At 41.8% G+C, this 19506-nt stretch overlaps 1 protein-coding gene across 2 annotated transcripts in view; it reads left to right on the forward strand.

Moving 5' to 3' along the window:
- Positions 1 to 19506, forward strand: part of anapc7 (anaphase promoting complex subunit 7) — a 45372-nt gene that overhangs the window by 14442 nt on the left and 11424 nt on the right. Inside the window, exons 3-8 of one of the 2 annotated variants that reach the window (XM_038789080.1) lie at positions 8152 to 8184; positions 8963 to 9082; positions 10274 to 10385; positions 14044 to 14197; positions 14952 to 15094; positions 15761 to 15878. In XM_038789080.1, the coding sequence (XP_038645008.1) occupies positions 8152 to 8184; positions 8963 to 9082; positions 10274 to 10385; positions 14044 to 14197; positions 14952 to 15094; positions 15761 to 15878 (680 nt within the window). The remainder of the gene's footprint in view (positions 1 to 8151; positions 8185 to 8962; positions 9083 to 10273; positions 10386 to 14043; positions 14198 to 14951; positions 15095 to 15760; positions 15879 to 19506) is intronic. The other variant, XM_038789088.1, reaches the window with a different exon arrangement.

Consider the following 19506-nt stretch of genomic DNA (forward strand, 5'->3'; position numbering starts at 1 on the left):
TTTTCTCTCTCTCTCTCTCTTTCTCTCGCTCGTTTGCTCTCTTTCGCTCTGTTTTTCTCTCTCTATCTTCCCCATTTCTGTTCCAAGTTGTCCTTTGACACACTGCTTACCTTTATTTTGCCGTTAACATATCCTAATCTCTTAATGTGCTACTTTCAGCACCTTTCTTAGTCATTATCATCACCATTTATATTACCTTTGTCTTTTTGTCCACAACATCTTTGCCAATCTCCACCTATCGCTGGCCCTCTAACCAGCCACACTGCCATTCGACCCCCCCCACCACAACCACCACCACACCACACACACACACACACACAACGGTGTAAATCTCATCCTATTTCCAGTTCTAGTTTTGACAAAGAGTCATCCAGACTCTAAACGTTAGCTCTGTTCGCTCTCCACAGAAACTGTCAGACCTGCTGAGATTGTCCAACATTTTCTGTTTTTGCATCTGCCATTGTGCACTGCAGCTTGTTTTTGTAATGTGTCGACTGTCAGGTGGAGAATTAGAACAGTCACTGAGCTCAGTGACCAAATATTTTGCTGAGCCTATGTGCATCTGCTAATTTTGAACCCGGTTCCTGGAACTTCAATGTCAGAAGAGCAATCTCCCTTCAATGTAGGATGTCTTGAAGTATCAGTCTAGATTTTATACTAGCTCTGACATATGAAATTGATTAGTAAAATATAATGTGCATGCTTGTAGAAATGAAGGACAAAACCTATGTTCACATATATGATTTTGCACAATTAGTTTATACTTGTGACACTTGGGTTATTTATAATTCCCATTTGAACAGCTGCTGCATGAAAGCAAAATCAAGGAAAATGTGAGACTGAGACTAAACCAAAACCTGCAATGCAATGGAAACAAAATGGGGGCCATGATTATAGCCTGAAATTGTTGCACTCTGAAGGCTGTAAAATAATAATAATCTTTATTGTCATAAGTAGGCGTACATTAACACTGCAATGAAGTTACTGTGAAAAGCCCCTAGTCGCCACACTCCAGCGCCTGTTTGGATACACAGAGGAAGAATTCAAAATGTCCAAATTACCTAACAGCATATCTTTCAGGACTTGTGGGAGGAAACTGGAGCACCCGGAGGAAACCCACGCAGACACAGTGAGAACGTGCAGACTCCGCACAGACAGTGACCCAAGCCGGGAAACGAACCTGGGACCCTGGTGCTTTGAAGCAACAGTGTCACCCACTGTACACCCAAGTGGCGAACCTTCTGACCTCGCCACAGATGCTGCCTGACCTGTGTATTTCCAGCATTTTCTGAGTTTATATTTCTGAATTCCAGCATCCACAGTATTTTGCTTTTGTTCAGTTTTTGAATGTTTGGATGTAGAGCTGATTCTTTCAGTGGCAAATTGGAGCAGCGGTGTAAACGTGACAATGGTGGAAGTGTGTGTTTTTTGTGCTTATGAGCCCAGAAGCTCCGTTTGGAGTCACATGGGACACAGTGGTTCCACATAGACTGGTTCATCTTTAGAGTCTGACAGGGAACTGGATAGGATCAATGGCAAGGTACAAATAAGAGTCAAAAATATTAGGGTGGATTTATCGCAGCCCTCCGAGTATGATTCCCAATGGCGGGAGGTGGCCCACCCTTGTCAGTATCGGGATCCCCATGACCTGCCGCTGCCAGTGGGATTTCCCGTTGAATTTGAATGCACCCCACCCTTCCACTGGGAAATCTGTGGTGGGGGTCGGCCATCAGCGGGACAGGAAGATCCTGCTGGCGTGAACGGCTAGAAATCCCCGCCATTAACTTTGTCCTCCCAATTGCTGCAGACGATTGTGGAGGCCAAGTCACTGAGTGTCTTTAAGACAGAGGTAGATAGGCTCTTGATTAATAAGAGGATCAGGGGTTATGGGAGAAGCCAGGCCAATGGGGATGAGAAACATATCAGTCATGATTGAAAGTTGGAGCAGACTCGATGGGCCTAATGGCCTAATTCTGCTCCCATGTCTTGTGGCCTTTAACTGACAGAAATTGGAGTTCATTCAACGTTGGACAACACAGGCAGCCTAGAGGTTGGCAGAGGTGCTGCCAATTCTGAAAGAAATGGCTGAGCAGTACAATTGGTTGCCATCAGAATGCAAATGAAAACTGACTCCATGTCAAAAACTATCAGCAAAGGACTGCATGTGGATGAGGAGGAAAGTACCATAATTAGATCTTGGGATTACTTTGGGGATAATAGTATAAGGATAGAAAACAATTAGTTCTTTTAGATGTTCTGGTTGCAATTAGATTGCCAAGAGCAGATTCAAACAAGTAAAGTCTCACTTAACTGGACAATGAAGGAGAAGCATGGGAAGAGGTTTTGGTCAGCTGTGTCAAAGGCCAAAGAGAGGACAAGGATGGTTTAACAATCATCGTCACTGAGAATGTAAGTTGTGAGTTTAATTAGGGCTATTTCAGTGCTGTGGAAGGGCTGGAAATCTGGAAAAATTCAAGAATGGAGTTGTGAGAAATATGTGTACAGATTGGAAGCCAAAAATTTGACCTTTGGAAAGGAGAGGGAGATTTATGATGGTATGCTAAATGCAAGGAGTAATTAACAGTTTTGCAAGGGAGGGGAAAGTCTTTACAATGCTGGGAAAATTGAGTGGTTAGGGAATAGGGATATAGGGACAGGAGGTTAGTCTTGAGGATAAGATTAACTTGGGGAGAGCATTAAGGGAGATGAAGAATTGTGAGAAAGACACTGACAGCAGTGGCAGGGACTTGCGGGGGGGGGGGGGGGGGGGGGCTGGAGACATTTAGCTTGGGCCATGGGAAGGGGTAGAAGTAACCGACAACGACAGAAATAATTTCAATCTCATGACAGAACATTGAGGTACATGTACTCATTCGAAATCCTCTTCAAATGCTAACTGAACTTGCTTGAATTCACCTTATTGGCATGATCGGCAAGAGAAAAGCAGATCCTTCTCTAATGTTGCAGATGAGAAAGGACCTGAAATGAGTGACACGCATTACAAGGGAGGGAAATTGCATAGAAAGAAGTGCAGTTTTAATATAGGACTTGAAATGTCATATAAGATGTAGGAGCAGAAGTAGTCCATTCAGCCCATCGAGTCTGCTTCACCACTCAATGAGATCATGACTGATATGTGAGAGTGGCTGCTTCCAAATAACTTATTGAAAATAATGAGACTGACTGCACCATAATTGTTAGACAAACAGCCAAATCAATAATTGTATTTACATAAATACTGACATTGACTGCAACCAATAAAAAGTGTATGTACTAGTGGTAGCATAGTTTTTGAAGATGACGCCTGCTGTATGTCCAATGTATCAAATTGTATCCTTCATACTGAACAATTTTGAATGCAAAAAAATTGGTGAGGAGGTCACGTATTGTGCAGCAAGCTAAGGCTTTGAGATGGTGATCACCCAAAGGCAATCTATAAATTAAAGTATTTTTTTGTATGAGTGGTTGCCCACAATTATGCAGATGAGCTTCCACTTTCAGCTAAACTGCTTTTGGGAGCAGAGGGTGGAAATTTAGTGCCTCTTTGAGAGAGGAGGGAAATTGGAGTGAGTTACTATAGGCCACTTTTAGTGCCTTGTATTATCTGATTTCAGAGCACTGGCAGCAATCTGGTGACTTTATGGTATGAGGAGACTAAAATGTTCTTAAAATTGACTGAACCTCATTTGAGAATTGTGACTTGATTTGCAGGTAACACCAACTTCCTGGCAGAAATTTCAGTAGCTCATCATTTTATGGTTCTTTTCAATCTCTTGGTGTTCAGTAAGCAGTAAACTTAATATTGTTTACAGACTTGATTTTTCAGAAACAAGTTAATGGGTACGCAATATTATGCTGTTCCATATTTGCAGCTACCTTCTAGTATGGTTTATCGGGGATCATTAATAATCAGAGACTTGGAAGTTTCTGGTATATTCTGCCTGAGTTAAGATGCCAAGTATAAGAACCAAAAGCTAAGTAACATGAACTTAAATACAGCAGAAGTAACTCCTATGGCCCCTTAAGCTTGTTCTGCCATTCAGTACACTCATGGCTAATTGCCTGCTTTAAATTCCTGATAGAATATACTCAAACAATGAAACATCCACATCCCTCTGAATGTAGACATTTCTCCTCCTCTTGTCTTAAATGATCGACCCAGTGTTCTACATTATCCAACCACGGGAAATAACCTATTGTATCTATCCTGTCAAGCCCCTTATTTTCTTGCCAAAGCCTTATACAATTCTTTATTCATATACTCTAATCCGCTTCCCATATATACCAACATTTCTGATTGCTTCCTGTAATCAGAATGCATCTATGTTTCTGAGCATCCCATTTTAAAGTTTCATGCCTTTAGAAAACATGTTTTTTTTATTACTACCAAAATGAATAACCTCACACTTGCCCACATTAGGCTTTCAGCCACCTTGTTTCCCATTCACTTAATTTGTCCAAATCTCTTTGCACTCCCTGGTGTCCTACTAATAGCTTGCATTTCACTTAGTCTTGTATCTTCAAACTTGGATACTGTATGCTTCTCTCTGTGTCTTTGCGTCATTAATATTGATTATAAATAATTGAGGCTCGAGCACATGTTCCTGTGACTTTCCATAGTTAATCTGCCAATTTGAAAATGTCCCATGTATTCTCCTCACTGCTGTCTGTCCATTAACCAATCCTCCATCTATGCTAATATATTATCCCCAATTCCATATTAACCTTTTTTTGGTGGCAGCTTATCAAGTGCCTTTTGGAAATCCTGGTTTATGACATTTACGTAAAGTTCAATTTCCACTCTTCTCCACATCCCACACACTCTGGATATCTTGCCTAGAAAATTCAGCTCCATCGGCAGCAGTGGCCCAAATGCCTTTTTTGTTTCCTGCGTCAGCCTAGATGGCACTAAACAGCATACCACATCAACAACTGCATCATAGGCGAGGATTATCTCCACACCTGACACCTACATATATGCATTTCCAGCAGACAATACTGAGTAATGATCAGGAGCAGGTATCCTGACTTTCTTCACCATTCTTTCTCCCTCAGCAGCCCTCCACTCCAGAATTCTTTGAACAATTCAGGATACCACTGGAGTCCTCCAGAGGATCTATCTTTGGTCCCCTTCTATTTCTCATCTATATGCTGCCTCTCAGTGACATGACTGCCATTCTGTCCACTCACGGTGGCACAGTGGTTAGCACTGCTGCCTCACAGCGCCAGGGACCCGGGTTCAATTCCAGCCTTGGTTTACTGTGTGGAGTTTGCACATTCCGTGTCTGCATAGGTTTTCCGGGTACTCCGGCATCCTCCCATGGTCTAAAGTTGCGCAGGTTAGGTGGATTGACCATGCTAAATTACCCACTAGTGTCCAGAGACATGCAAGTTAGGTTATGGGGATACGGGTATGGGGCAGGGTGGATGAGTGAGTGGGCATGGGTCAAGTGTTCACTCTAAGGTTCGGCGCAGACTTGATGGGCCAAATGGCCTCCTTTTGCACTGTAACAATTCTATGATTCTATGATCCGAAAAGACAAAAAAATCCACGTGTTGGGTATACCCAACTCTACTTGACTCTCCACTGTCTCTGATTTATCTTACTGCTTAAGTGGAACATTCCTCCAACTGTCTATTAGGAAGATGAAAGCCATTGTCCTTGGTGTCTGCTACAAAATCCATCCTTCTCCTTTGTCCCTGTCTGGTGCTGAATAAGCATTTTCACAACTGTGGTATCATAATTAACCTCGAGATAAACTTTTGACCCTGACCACATCCATTCAATCATCAAAGCCACCTGTCGCATCGCCCACCTCTGCCCCTACCTCTACTCATCTGCTGCTGAAACCCTTATTCATTCTTTATAGCTGCAGACATGGTTATGACAATGCTGTTCTGGCTCACCTCCCATAATACACCTACCATAAACTTGAGCTTATCCAAAACTGCTACCTCTGTCCTCACTCATACCATCTTGTACATTTAATACCTCTGTGCTTACTGACTTGGCTCCTGGCCCAGCAGTGTCTCAATTTTAAGAGTCTCATCCTATTTTCCAAATTCCTCCTTGGTGTCAGGCTATCATACCTCTGTAACCTGTTTAAGCTCTAAAAGCCTGAGAGATTTCTAAACTCCTCTAATTTTGGCCTCTGTGTATCCCAGTTTTAGTTGCGCTACTATTGGCAGTCATGCTTTCAGCTGTCTAGACCGCAAGCTCTGGAATACCCTCAACTAAACCACTTCTCTATTTGAAGTTACTCAAAACCTACCTCTTCAACCAAACCTTTGGTCATCTATCCTAATGTCTCCTTATGTGGTTTGATGTCAAGTTTTGGTTGATAGCATTTCTCTGAAAGGCCTTGATAATGTTCCACTATGATAAAGATACTCTATAAATGCACATAGTTGTTGTGAAGAGGTCAACTGTGATGTGACTAACTCCCACAGCTAAGATAAATCATCATTGATCAGTAGTTTAATCTGGTGCTTTGTTACTTCAATTGGCTCAGCTCCTCATTATTTTAACCAGTTGACTATCCAAGTCAACCAGGTTGTGCTGTTTAATAGAGAACAATCATAGGAGACTTTCATCAAAGATTCATGGAACGCTTTCTTGTTATTCATAGTAAGCAAAACTATAAAACTGTTAAGAATTTGGACATCTTTTTATTTGCCTTATGTTGTTAGAATAGGACATTAATTACTGCTCAGAACTAAGTTTGATAATGATAGTAGCTTTAAGTTTTATTTTGGGACTACTCGATGAAATTTAATACATATTCTTACATTTGAAGATTTGAGTTTCACATTGCTGATCTAGAGGATTTTCTTAACTATTCATTTTTTTATTTATGAACCCCTGTAAGTAACATTGGAGGATAAAACTTCAGAATCAAACTTTTTAAAGTGTTTTTTTTTTTGTTAGCTTGGGAAGAAAAATATCTTTCTCATTGGGTTGCATCACAATGAACCCTGACCAAGGCATTGCGAAGTGCTTCTGTAAACCAGGAAGAAGAGCTTGTTTCGTTAGGATGATTTGATCTCTTCCTCCTTGCTGGCTGAAATCTGTAAATTGTTCCGAGAGCTATGGGTGCAAAACCACGTTCTGTTCCACAGCAGTGCAATTTTTAAACATTCTTTTCAGTTGTAGATAAATCTGCATTTATCCTCATCCCTTGACATGATCTTGGACTGCTTCTTTGGATGGAATTAAGACAATCACCAAGTGTAGGACTAGTGCTACACAGGCCAGACCAATAGAGTGGCAGCCTCCTTTCCCTGAAGCACACTGAAGAACCAGTAGAGATTTAGAACAATCTTACAGCTTTCTTGGCCATTTTGGGTTTTTAATGGCACCCACAAATTGCCAGATTTATAAAATGTTGTGCCTGAGTACAGTACCATAACAACTATAGTACCATGCTTATGCATGAGAGCAGTAACTTATTGTTACTTTTAGTTTTGTAATGTTAAAGAGAGTTTTCATAAATATGTTTGACCACATATTATGGTACCCAGAATGGATGTCCACTTCAAGTTTTGTGCTATTCAGTCATAAGAGAAAACCTCTTCATTCTTTTTTTATTTCCCTGCCCACCTCACATTGATGCTTAATTTTGGTAACAGCTCTCCAATTCTTCATCCAAATAGCCAGTCTTTGTGAACATCAGTGTTTCTTCTACCCAGATATTGTATGCAAACCTTCCACCAGGGGTCACTGGACAGCTTTCCGGAATGGGGGCTTTACTGATTATTTAGTTTTCTCTTCTTAGTTAAGTTGTGCTGAAGCTTATTGCGACAGCTTGGTTGTCAGCCTGCCTGGGGTAACCTAACCTGATATTTTGCAATCTGTATAGTTTAGTGGTTACCATATTTACCCATTAAAGGGAGTTGAATCATTGTTACATAGAACTGTTTCATCCAGATAACTGCTTTAGAAGTGGCGTGAAGTCCTTGAACTCAGTTGGATAGGCTAGGAAAATAGTAGTTATGATCAATAATATGAAGTGCAGATCACTTTGGTAGAATTGTTATTTATTCATAGATACTGCTGGCAAGATTCAATGGCCCAGTTTTCATATTTAGTTTGTGTGTCTTGATAAGCCTTGTTCGACATATCCTAATGGGTCTGTTCTGTTTACTTTGTAGGGATGTCAACAGAGAGCCAGAAAAGTATCAGAAGTTGGTAGCTTTTTTTCAAACATTTCACTTTGACTTATTTGTACCTCTGTTAATAGCTTGTTTCACATTTAATTTTCTATCTCCACCACTTCAATGAACATGTAACTTAGAACAGTGTATGTTTTATTAATTTATTTTATGTGTGTGCGCACGTTAATTTCAATAGATGTGACAGAACCATTGAGCAGTGTAGGCTAAATCAGGCTGGCACCATGAGGAGTAGTTATTCTTTTTGAACTAGACTTTCACAATTGCCATCATGGAGTTGGTAGAGTACTAAGGGCATGCTGCTGCTGTACTCATTAAAATATAATCTAGAGTTTGCTGCACATATTCCTGGGTTTTCCACTTTTATGTCCAGTCATCAACTCTTGATTTTCCATCTATTAATTTTAATGGGGAGAAAGTTGCAAATAGGCAAATACAGAAGCGGAAGTCCTTGATCACAATCTTTTCTAATTATATAGCTGCAAAGTTTTTTTGTATAGGAGTAAATGCAGAAACATGGCCTGACAAAAACATAACTCTACTGATTGTGTAAAATATTTATCAATTTAAGAACTTTTATTGAATGCAGCTACAATGTTCTCCACTATTTCCCACTTGGTGAGAAAATGATCTAAAAAGCGATTTATGCCACAGGACGAAGGAAAAGAGGCTTTTTCTGGCACTATGGTCAACTGCGGTGGAGTGATTTCTTGTGAGACTTGAGATTTGTAACAGGTAAACCATGTAATTCAGGTGAACCATATGTAACAATTTATTATGTTTATTTTAGTGTCTGCCATCAGAGATTGAAGTCAAGTATAAAATGGCCGAATGCTATACAATGCTGCGTCAAGAAAGGGATGCAGTTGCAATACTGGACACCATATCCACTAGACAGCGCACTCCAAAGGTAAACTTTTGAGTACTTTGTGTAAATCGGATAAAATCTGCACAGATTTGTTCAAGCACAGATCAACCTTCCGTATTCACTACTTGCTGTTGGTCTAATTTGCATTTTTACTGAGCACGATCTTAAAATTGTGATTTTTGTTTGTTTTTATAATGCATTATGTTGAAATATTTCAGAGCTTCAAATTATTTGTGGCTACGTGAGCAACTAAAAATGGTTTTACATCTTGTCACTTACTTTTTTAAGTCTTAAAGCTCATAAAACATTTTCACACAAGTGGTTTGGTCTGGAATGCATTGCCTGGATGTGTGGTGGTGGCAGTTGAGGTATTCAAGGGAGCATTAGATAATTATTTGAATGGAAAGCAGGGGTACGGGGAAAAGGGAATGGCACTAAGTCATGAAGCTGGTTTGGAGAGCTAGTGAGGTGCGATGGGCCAAATGGCCCCTTTCTGTGCTGTAACAATTCTGTGATTTTTATGAGGTTAATTTGACTTTCTGATTAGATTAGATTTTAACATGAATTTGTAACTGAATCACTTGTCTTGTGCTGAATTCTTAGAACATTTTCTATCCTTCCCTCGTTTCAAGAGAATCTTCTCTTTTCCATAAGGCAAATATATTCCTTTTTCAGGTGCTTTCTCCCATTTCTCTTTCTGATTACCACTGGAAACATACCAGCTGTGACTGAGAGTACAGGCAACCAATTTAGTCAGCAATTTCTGGTCTATTTTTAAGTGGTCAATTTTGTGGCAACTATTTCGCTGGTTTTCCCTATTTCTTGTGCAGCTTCAAACTTCACTCCGTCTGCCTGCATGGCCCATTGCAACTCAGCAGGGTGGTGAACCACCAGAGTTAACTTGGAATCACAGAATCATCACAGCACAGAAGGAGGCCATTCAGCCCATGGTGTCTATATTAGCTCCTTGTAGGAGCAATTTACCTAGTGCCACTCCCCCACCTTCTCCCTGTAGCCCTACATATTCTTCCTTTTAGGTAACAATCCAATTCCTCTCTGTATGCCTCGTTTGAACCTGCCTCTACCACACACACGGCACATACAAATCCTAACCACTCGCTGCGTGAATATGTTTGTCCTCATGGCTTAATTGTCAATTATCTTAAAACTCTTATTTCCCATAAATTCTTTAATCTTTTTGTGTTGCTGACAGCTTTTCTTTCTGTAATCTAGATTAATATGATGTTGGCAAACCTGTATAAGAAAGCAGGACAGGAAAGGTCAGCGGTCACCAGCTACAAGGAAGTATTACGGCAGTGTCCTCTGGCTTTGGATGCGATACTAGGTATATTTTCAAAACATCAAAGTTCTTGTGCACCAAACTAATGTAGCTGTTTTATTGATACAAATGACAAGTTAGGGAGAAATTAAGGCAAAGAGTTAATTGGAAAAGTGTAGATCAGTGTTTTTCAAACTTTTTTCCCTGGGACCCACATTTACCAACTGGTCAACCTTCGCGACCTACTCTGGCCAACCTTCGCGACCCATGCCAGCCAACTTTCGCAATCCACTATTTTCACTTGCTTGGTCATATGATCTCACTTGCTTTCTCATTCAATGTTACATTTCTACTAAGGACTTCAGCTGATGATTTAAGTTCTCACTGCATCCTTTGAAAAACATCCAGAGGCTTGTCCTCTTGCTTGTACTTCAAATGCCTTTTTGAAGTTTTGAGAGTTTTAAACTCTCATTTGCCAATACATCCTTGCATATAACACACATGGGCTTTGCATTCTGATTAGCATTGACACAATTAACAATTTCCTCAAGAAATTATCTTCATACTGCTTTGTTCCCAATTTCAGTTTTTTACTTGCTTAAAGTGATCCACCTTCAGTTCCTCACAGTCTTGTTGCCTTGCTTTCTTACAGCTAGAAAATGGAGGAATCTCTCCTCGGTGATTACCTCACAGCTCCAGGGACCCAGGTTTAATTCCCGACTTGGGTCTCGGTCTGTACGGAGTCTGCACGTTCTCCCCATGTCTGCATGGGTTTCCTCTGGTTTCATCTCACAAGTCTCGAAATACGTGTTTGTTAGGTGAATTGGATATTCTGAATTCTCCCTCAGTGTACCCGAACAAACGCTGTAGGGGATTTTCATAGTAACTTCATTGCAGTGTTGATGTAAGCCTAATGTACATGCTGGGCGTTTGACCTATCTGCCGCCACTTGTGGCTGGAAAAAGGCGTTGTTCCACTTAAAAGCCGATCGGGGCTGGCATTCTCAATTTAAAAGCCGGTAGCGTCCATAGGGCGCATCACCCGCAATCGGGAACATCGCAACTGATCGCTCCATGACCCTCCTGACAACCGTCTGCGACCCACTGTTTGAAAAACATTGGCGTAGATTAAGACCAAAGCCACTGTGATAGAGGTGAAGTGATGCAAAGGGTAGTGTGCATGCACTATAGTGATCAGAGGTGAGATTCAAACTAGCTTCATAGACTTTTGCATGGCAATTCATATTGTTGAAATTAGGAGTTTTCAATTGACTCCTGATTGTGATGCAGATCTTTTTACTGCAAGTAAATTTAGTTCAATAATTATCTGACTAATGTTGATTTTTCATGCGCCGCTGCAGTAGCTCTTCACTTTCTCCTATAAGAATGGTAGTGTTTTTTGGGTGCTGTAAATGTTATGCCATTGGAAATAATTGACAGCTGGGTCAAATCTTGCTGATGTTTTAAGGGATGCACTCTGGAATGAATAGGGATATTAAATCCTTAGTCTACATGACCTTAGAAGACCTGGGGCGGGATTCTCCAATAATGGGGCTATGTCCCCACGCCCGCGGAAATACGCCCGCGAATCACTTGAGACTTAGCTGGAGAAAGTCCCAGGGTGATTTCCCCGATATGCAGGGGGCTAGAAGGGCCCCAGAGTGCTCCTCGCAGCTCCAGCTGCCGATACGGGGCCCTACACTTCCGGTCGTGGGTCCGCGCATGCGCATGGCAGCGGTCTGCGGCGGCCTGCAGCGGCTGCCTCGCGAGACATGCCCCCACCCCAAGATCCCACGCACCCGTGGATGGGTTGCCCCCGATTGGTAACCTGGCTATGCTGGAGGTCCGTCCCCCCCACCCACCCACCCACCAGGGCAGCTGCCATGCCGAGTTGCCGCTGGGTGGAATCATGAGAGAACCACGTCGGCGGGAACTCGGCCAGCTGCAGTCTGAGAATTAACGCGGGGGCCTCTTTCAATGGTCCCCGACCAGCGCCGTGTCAACCGCACGTGCCCGATTGGCGGTGAGCTGCGCCAGACCCGATCTCTGGTTTGACACCCATTCTCCAGCCCCGTGCTGATCGCGATTTCGGCGCGGAGGCTCGAAGAATCCTGCCCATGGTTTTCTCTTCAGTTTTAGTGTTTTTCATTTGTTCATGGGATGTGAGCATCACATTTGTTGCATGTCCCAAATTGCCCTTGAGAATTGGTGGTCAGCTATCTTGAACCATTGCAGGCCGTGTTAGGAAGTGAATTTCAGGTTGTTGACCCAGTGACCATGAAGCAACATTAATATAGTTCCAAATCAGGATGGTGTGTGGCTTGGAGAGGAACTTGCAGGTGGTGGTGTTCCCATGCATCTGTTGCCTTGTCCTTCTAAGTGGTAAAGACCACTGGTTTGGGAGGTGCTGTTGAAGCATGCTTGGTGAGTGTTGCCGTGTATCTTTTATATGGTGTATTCTTTTGCTTATGTGTGCTGGTGATGGAGGGAGTGAAAGTTTAAGTTGATGTATGGCATCGATCAAGTAGCTATTTTGTCCTAGATGATGTTGAGCTGCATTCATCCAGGAACATGGAGAGTATTCCTTCACATTCCTGACTTATGCTTTGGGGAGTCAAAGAGGTGAGTTATTCATTGCAGAGTTCCCAGTCTTTGTCCTGCTCTTGTGGTCATAGTGTTTATACCTCTGGTCAGATGGAATTGCTGTTGAACATCATGGGAAGATGGTTAGATTCTCTCTCATTGAAGTTGGTTATTGCCTGGCACTTGTGCGCAGTGAATGTTACTTGTCGCTTTTCAGCCCAAGCTCCGGTGTTGTCCAGGTCTTGCTGCAGACAAACACGAATGTTTCAGTATCTGAGGAGTTACAAATGGTGCTGAACACTGTGCAAAGAACTCCACTTCTTTTTTCTTTTTTCTTTTTTCAATTTAGTGTACCCAATTAATTTTTTTCCAATTAAGGGGCAATTTAGTGTGTTAATCCACCTACCTTGCACAGCTTTGGGTTGTGGGGGCGAAACCCATGCAAACACGGGGAGAATGTGCAAACTCCACACGGACAGTGACCCGAGCCGGGATCGAACCTGGGACCTCAATGCGTGAGGCAGCAGGGCTAATCCACTGCGCCACTGTGCTGCCTTAACAACCCCACTTCTGACCTTAAGTTGGAGAGAAGATCACTATTCGAGCAACTGAAGGTGCTTGGGCCTATGGCACTACAAGGAGAAACTCCCACAGGGATGTCGTGGGCTGAGATGATTGGCCTTCATGTATGACTGCAGTCAGTGGAGAGTTCATACTCTGATTCCCATTGACATAAATTTTGCCAGGGCTCCTTGATGCCACACTGCCAAATGCTGCTTTGATATCCAGGGCAGTTGCTCTCACCGTCACTCTGGAATTTCGCTCTTGTGTCCATCATTGGACCAAGGCTATAATGAGATACCGACTGAGCATTGGTGAGCAGGTTATTACTGAGTAAGTACTACTCAATAGCATGTCGACAGCCCCTTTCATCACTTTGTTAATGATCAAGAGTAATCGGTGAGGGGTGTTGGGTGGTGGTAATTGGCTAAATTTGAGATGTTTATCGTGGTCACGTTGTCTGGTAGATGTCAGTGCTGTAGCTAATACTGGAACAGCATGGCCGGGGTAGAGCTAGATGTGAAGCATGATCTTTCAAATCACAAGTTATCTATTCATATCCTGCCTGTTCTTTTGTCCAGGTCTCCTGTCTCTTTCAGTGAAGGGTGCAGAGGTAGCATCTCTGACAATGAATGTGATTCAGAGTATTCCAAATCTGGACTGGCTATCTGTTTGGATCAAGGCATATGCTTTTGTTCACACTGGTGACAACACCAGAGCAATCAATACCATCTGGTAAGAAAATGTTGTATACTGTGCAGGAGGAGAGAATGACAATTCCAGTCTTAGTGTTTTAAGTATGTTTCGACTCAAAGGAGACATTGATGTTCTGTAAAATTGTTTTAAACATCCAGTACCTACTTTAAAAATACAGATGTTGTCTATGTTTATTCTGCACAGCTTCTGGAAACCATGTGTCAGCTTGTAAACTAAAAATCAGCAAGCTGCTTATGTGAGAGAGCTAATTGGCACCCTCAACAGCCATGTATACTAATATGGATGTTCATACACTGAGATTATCTCAAAAGATATGTGTACCTCCTCAGCTAAAATTGATTTATTCTTTAAAGCTTCTTAGTCCTTCAGTTTATATTTCCAGTTTGCGATAAAGTAATTGAAATTAGATCCTGAAGGGGACAATAAAAACAAAAGTTTATTTTGAAAATGCAAAGATGTGGAGAAAAGTCGTCTGTTTTATTCCATGTAATTAGAACGACCTAAGCACAAGTACAGTTGTAATCCACAAGCCCCATTCTGCTATTAAACCTAATTGTGTTTTATTGTTTTTAACCATATTGTTCAAGATTTTTGAAGAGCTTAATGGATTATATAATGTAATTTCAGTGGAAAGTGTTGTTTTTGCTTTATAATTTTAAAGATCTTAACATTTCCCATCTGACTGTAGAAGAAAGGAGATATTGAAGTGATAGCCTTCCAATCATTGAACTACAGTTGATAATGCACTAGTACAATTATTTTATGTCCACAGCTCCCTGGAGAAAAAGTCATTATTGCGGGATAATGTGGATTTAATGGGAAGCCTGGCAGACTTGTATTTTAGAGTGGGTGACAACAAAAATGCCATCTTGAAGTTTGAGCAGGCTCAAATGCTGGATCCATATATAATTAAGGGTAAGTAACATACAAATAAGCAATCACACGTTTGCAATTTATAGTTGTTTGAGATGCTACCTGCTTATCTACTTGCTAAATTATAGTTCCAGTTTTATAAGAGACACCTGAAGATTTGAGCAACTTTTTAAATTTATTCTTTCATGGGCTATGGGCATTGCTGGTAAGGCCAACATTTGTTGCCCATCCTAATTGTCGTTGAACTGAGTAGATTGCTAGGATATTTCAGAGGGCCGTAAAGAGGCAACCGCATTACTGTGGATCTGGAGTGACATATAGGTCAGATCAGAAATGGATAGCAGATTTCCTGCCAAAAGAATATTGGTGAACCAAATGGCCTTTTATGATGATCAATCATCATAAAAATGACTACCTTTCCAGAATTTATTAATTGCATTTAGATTTCACTGGCAGTTGTGGTGGGATTCAAACCTGTGGCCCCAGAGCAATAGCCTGGGCCTTTGAATTAATAGTCCAGTTTAAAGGCATGATGAGAGTTAAATTGACTTATTCAACGGAGTGCATTTCTGAAGCATGAATAATATTTAGACAGAAAAATCTAGGATGTTTGCAAGTTTGAGTACAGCATAACAAATCTAGAATTAAATATGGCATTATAGTGAGCTATCTGATGGAATTATGCTTTCAAACTTGCCCTCTCTTCAGGAATGGATGTATATGGGTACCTTTTGGCAGGTGAGGGCCGTCTAGAGGATGTTGAAAATTTAGGTGGACGATTATTCAACATCTCTGATCAGCATGCAGAACCATGGGTTGTCTCGGGGTAGGTATTACGTTTTTTTTTTCTGGAAATATCATGATTAATAGTACAATGGATGATTTCTATCCGGGTAACTGTGACTGCCAACTTTTCTACACTGGTTTCGATTAGTTCTGTATTTGCAGGTTTCTTCATAGATAACAAATAGGGACCCAAACTCTGCATAATTTATGAGATTTTCATAGGTATGGTCTCTGCTGATCTTGGCCCAGGTACCAAGAGCTGTGCAAAAAGTTGTTCCGTTACCTCTACCCCACTCCCAAATAAGGTATTGACAAATATCTGCTTTTGTCTGCCGTGTCGTCTCCCTTCCCCCAACGCTAACTGCTTGACCCAAATCAGGAACTTGGAATTGTGGTGCAGACCAAGAATGTCCCAAATATAGTGTGTTGCTCCATACATCAAATGGTTCTACCAAAACTTGAGAAATTAGGAAACTGGTGGTGAACTGCCTTGTTGAGCCTCTGCAGTCCATCCAGTGTAGGTACAGCCACAATACTGTTAGGAAGAGAGTTCCAGTGACAGTGAGGGAACAATAATATAATTCCAAGTCAGGATAATAATATAATAATATTTATAAGTGTCACAAGTAGGCTCACATCAACACGTCAATGAAGCTACTGTGAAAATCCCCTAGTCGCCACATTCCGGCGCCTGTTCGGATACATTGAAGGAGCATTCAGAATGTCCAATTCACCTAACAAGCAAGTCTTTCGTGACTTGTGGGAGGAAACTGGAGCACCCAGAGGAAACCCACACAGTCATGGGGAGAATGTGCAGACTCCACACAGACAGTGACCCAAACTGGGGATCGAACCCGGGTCCCTGGATCTGTGAAGCAACAGAGCTAACCACTATGCTACCAGGGGAACTTGCAGGTGATGGTTTTCAATGTATCAGCTGCCCTTCTCCTTCGAGGTGGTAGAGATTGTAGATTTATAAGATGCTGTCGAAGGAGCCTTGGCAGGTTAATGCAGTACATGTACAATGTAAGGACAAGTCGGAAATCTTGGCATTCAATGGCCTTACCAACACTGAATCCCCCATTATCAACATCCTGGGGTTTGCCATTGACAAGAAACTAAACTGGACTAGTCATATAAATACTGTGGCTACAAAGAGGATAAGATTCCTGAAGCAAGTAGCTTACCTCCTCCTGACTACCTAAAGCCTACCCACCATCTACAAGGCACAAGTCAGGAGTGTGATGGAATATTCTCCACTTGCCTTGTGGAGTGCAGCTCCAACAACACACAAGAAGATCAACGTCAAGCAGCCAGCTTGATTTCTACCCTTTTCGCAAACATTCCATCCCTCCACCACTGATGCAGCGGCATCAGTGTGTACCATCTACAAGATGCACTGCAGAAATTCACCAAAGTTCTTAAGGCAGCTCCTTCCAAACCCATGGCCCACCATCTGGAAGGACAAGGGCAGCAGATACCTGGCAACACCACCACCTGGAGGCTCTCTTTCAAGTTACTGACCTGGAAATATATCGCCATTTCTTCACTGTTAAAATCCTGAAATCCCTGTCCCCCCACCCAACAGAACTGTGGGCGTACATCTACACCTCTAGGATTGCAGCGGTTTAAGAGGGCAGCTCACCACCACCTTCTCGAGGGCAACTAGGGATGGAAAATGAATGCTTGCTTAACAAGTTATGCCCACAATCTGTAAATGAATGTTTTAAAAATTGGAAAAGTTCAGGCTGGAAGTGGTCAAGGCACTGTGAGAATTTTAGCAGCTGATGGTAAGGACCGAGACTGACAAAGTTGTGGAGTAGTCAGTCTTTGTGATTTCGGCAGAAAGGAGGTCAGAAATTAATTTTTTAAAATATATAATTTTAGAGTATCCAATTCTTTTTTCCAATTAAGGGACAATTTAGCGTGGCCTATCCAGCGCATCTTTGGTTGTGGGGGTGAGACCCGCGCAGACACGGGGAGAATGTGCAAACTTTACACAGTCCGTGATCCGGGGCTGGGATCGAACCTGGGTCCTCAGTGCCGTGAGGCAGCGGTGCTAGCCACTGTGCCGCCCCGAGGTCAGAAATTATGATTGAATAGAATTCTGAGCCTTTAAATAGTCCAGTTCAACCTGAGATGGTGGTCATGGTGGAGTATAAAAACATTGTTGGTCCTGCAGACCATGGCTTTAGTTCTGCTAGTGATTATCTGGAGGAGGTTGCTACTCATGCAAAACAAGAGGGTAGTAATAGTTGGGGACTTCAACTACCCTAATATCCTTTTTTGAAATAATTTATTGAGATTTTAATGATTTTTTACAAAGTGTATAAAAAAACCGAATAACCCCTTTCCCACACCAATATAATACTAATCTTTATTAGTGTCACAAGTAGGCCGACATTAACACTGTAATGAAGTTGCTGTGAAAATCCCCTCGTCGCCACTCGGTCGCCTGTTTGGGTACACGGAGGGAGAATTCAGACTGTCCAATTCACCTAAGAAGCATGTCTTTCAGGACTTGTGGGAGTAAACCAGAGCACCCGGAGGAAGCTCATACAGACACTGGAAGAACGTGCAGACTCCACACAGACAATTACCAAGCCGGGAATCAATGGTTAAGCAACAGTACTAACCACTGTGCTACTGTGCCGCCCCATATATAAACTAAACCCCCATCCCCTATCTCACCTCCCACCTCCCTGACTGTTTAAATAATTGGTTTTGCATTTTATATTAAATATTTTTAGGATTTTAGTTTTTTTTACATGTGACAGTGCCATCAGAATAAGGGCGAGGGTAGCATTACATGCAAGGTGCCGAGGTAACCTTGCCTCCACCCCAGCCCCCTTTGTGGATGTACACTGGCTCGGTTCATCCGCCGGCTTTATTTACTACACTAATATCAACTGGTTTATGAACTGTGTGGGTACAAAATTCTTAAACTGCATGCAAGGGAACTTTTTAGTCTGCACGTGACAAAGGAAAGCATAATGACAGTCATAATAAAAAAACATTAGAAAGCCTGGAGGAGAATATAAAATACAGGGGTGAAGTGAAAAATTAAATCAGGAAATCAGAGAGCGGATATGAAAGAATACTGGCAAGTAAAATCAAGGAAGATATTTTATCAACATGTTCAGAGCAAGAGGGTAACTAAAGAAATAGACCCATAGACCCAATCAGGAGTGTGCAGGGTAACTTGTGCCTTTAAAGAGAGGAATGATGCAGACATTCTAGTTAAATGAGGATGATTATGAAATATTAGCTGCAATAAGTATAACGAACGAGGAAGTACTGGAGGGACTGACTTCCTTGAAGGTGGATAAATCACAAAGGCCAGATGAATTGTATTCCAGGCTGTTAAAGGAAAACAAGGAGGAAATAGCAGATGCTCTAAGGATAGTTTTTTTGTTCAATACTCATTGGGTACAGACAAGTCACCAGGTCTGTGATTGTTGTGCCATTGTTTAAAAAGCATGCGAGGGATAAGCCAAATAATTATAGACCGGTCGCTTTGACTTTGGTGGTGGGCAAATTATTAGAATCAATTCTGAGAGCCAGGATAAACTGTCACTTAGAAAGGCAAGGATTAACCAGAAATAAGTCGGTGTGGTTTTGTTAAGGGAAAGTTGTAAAATACTGAATTGAATTTTTTGAGGAAATAG

This window comes from Scyliorhinus canicula, chromosome 1 (genome assembly GCF_902713615.1).
Source record: "Scyliorhinus canicula chromosome 1, sScyCan1.1, whole genome shotgun sequence".
Lineage (NCBI taxonomy): Eukaryota > Metazoa > Chordata > Chondrichthyes > Carcharhiniformes > Scyliorhinidae > Scyliorhinus > Scyliorhinus canicula.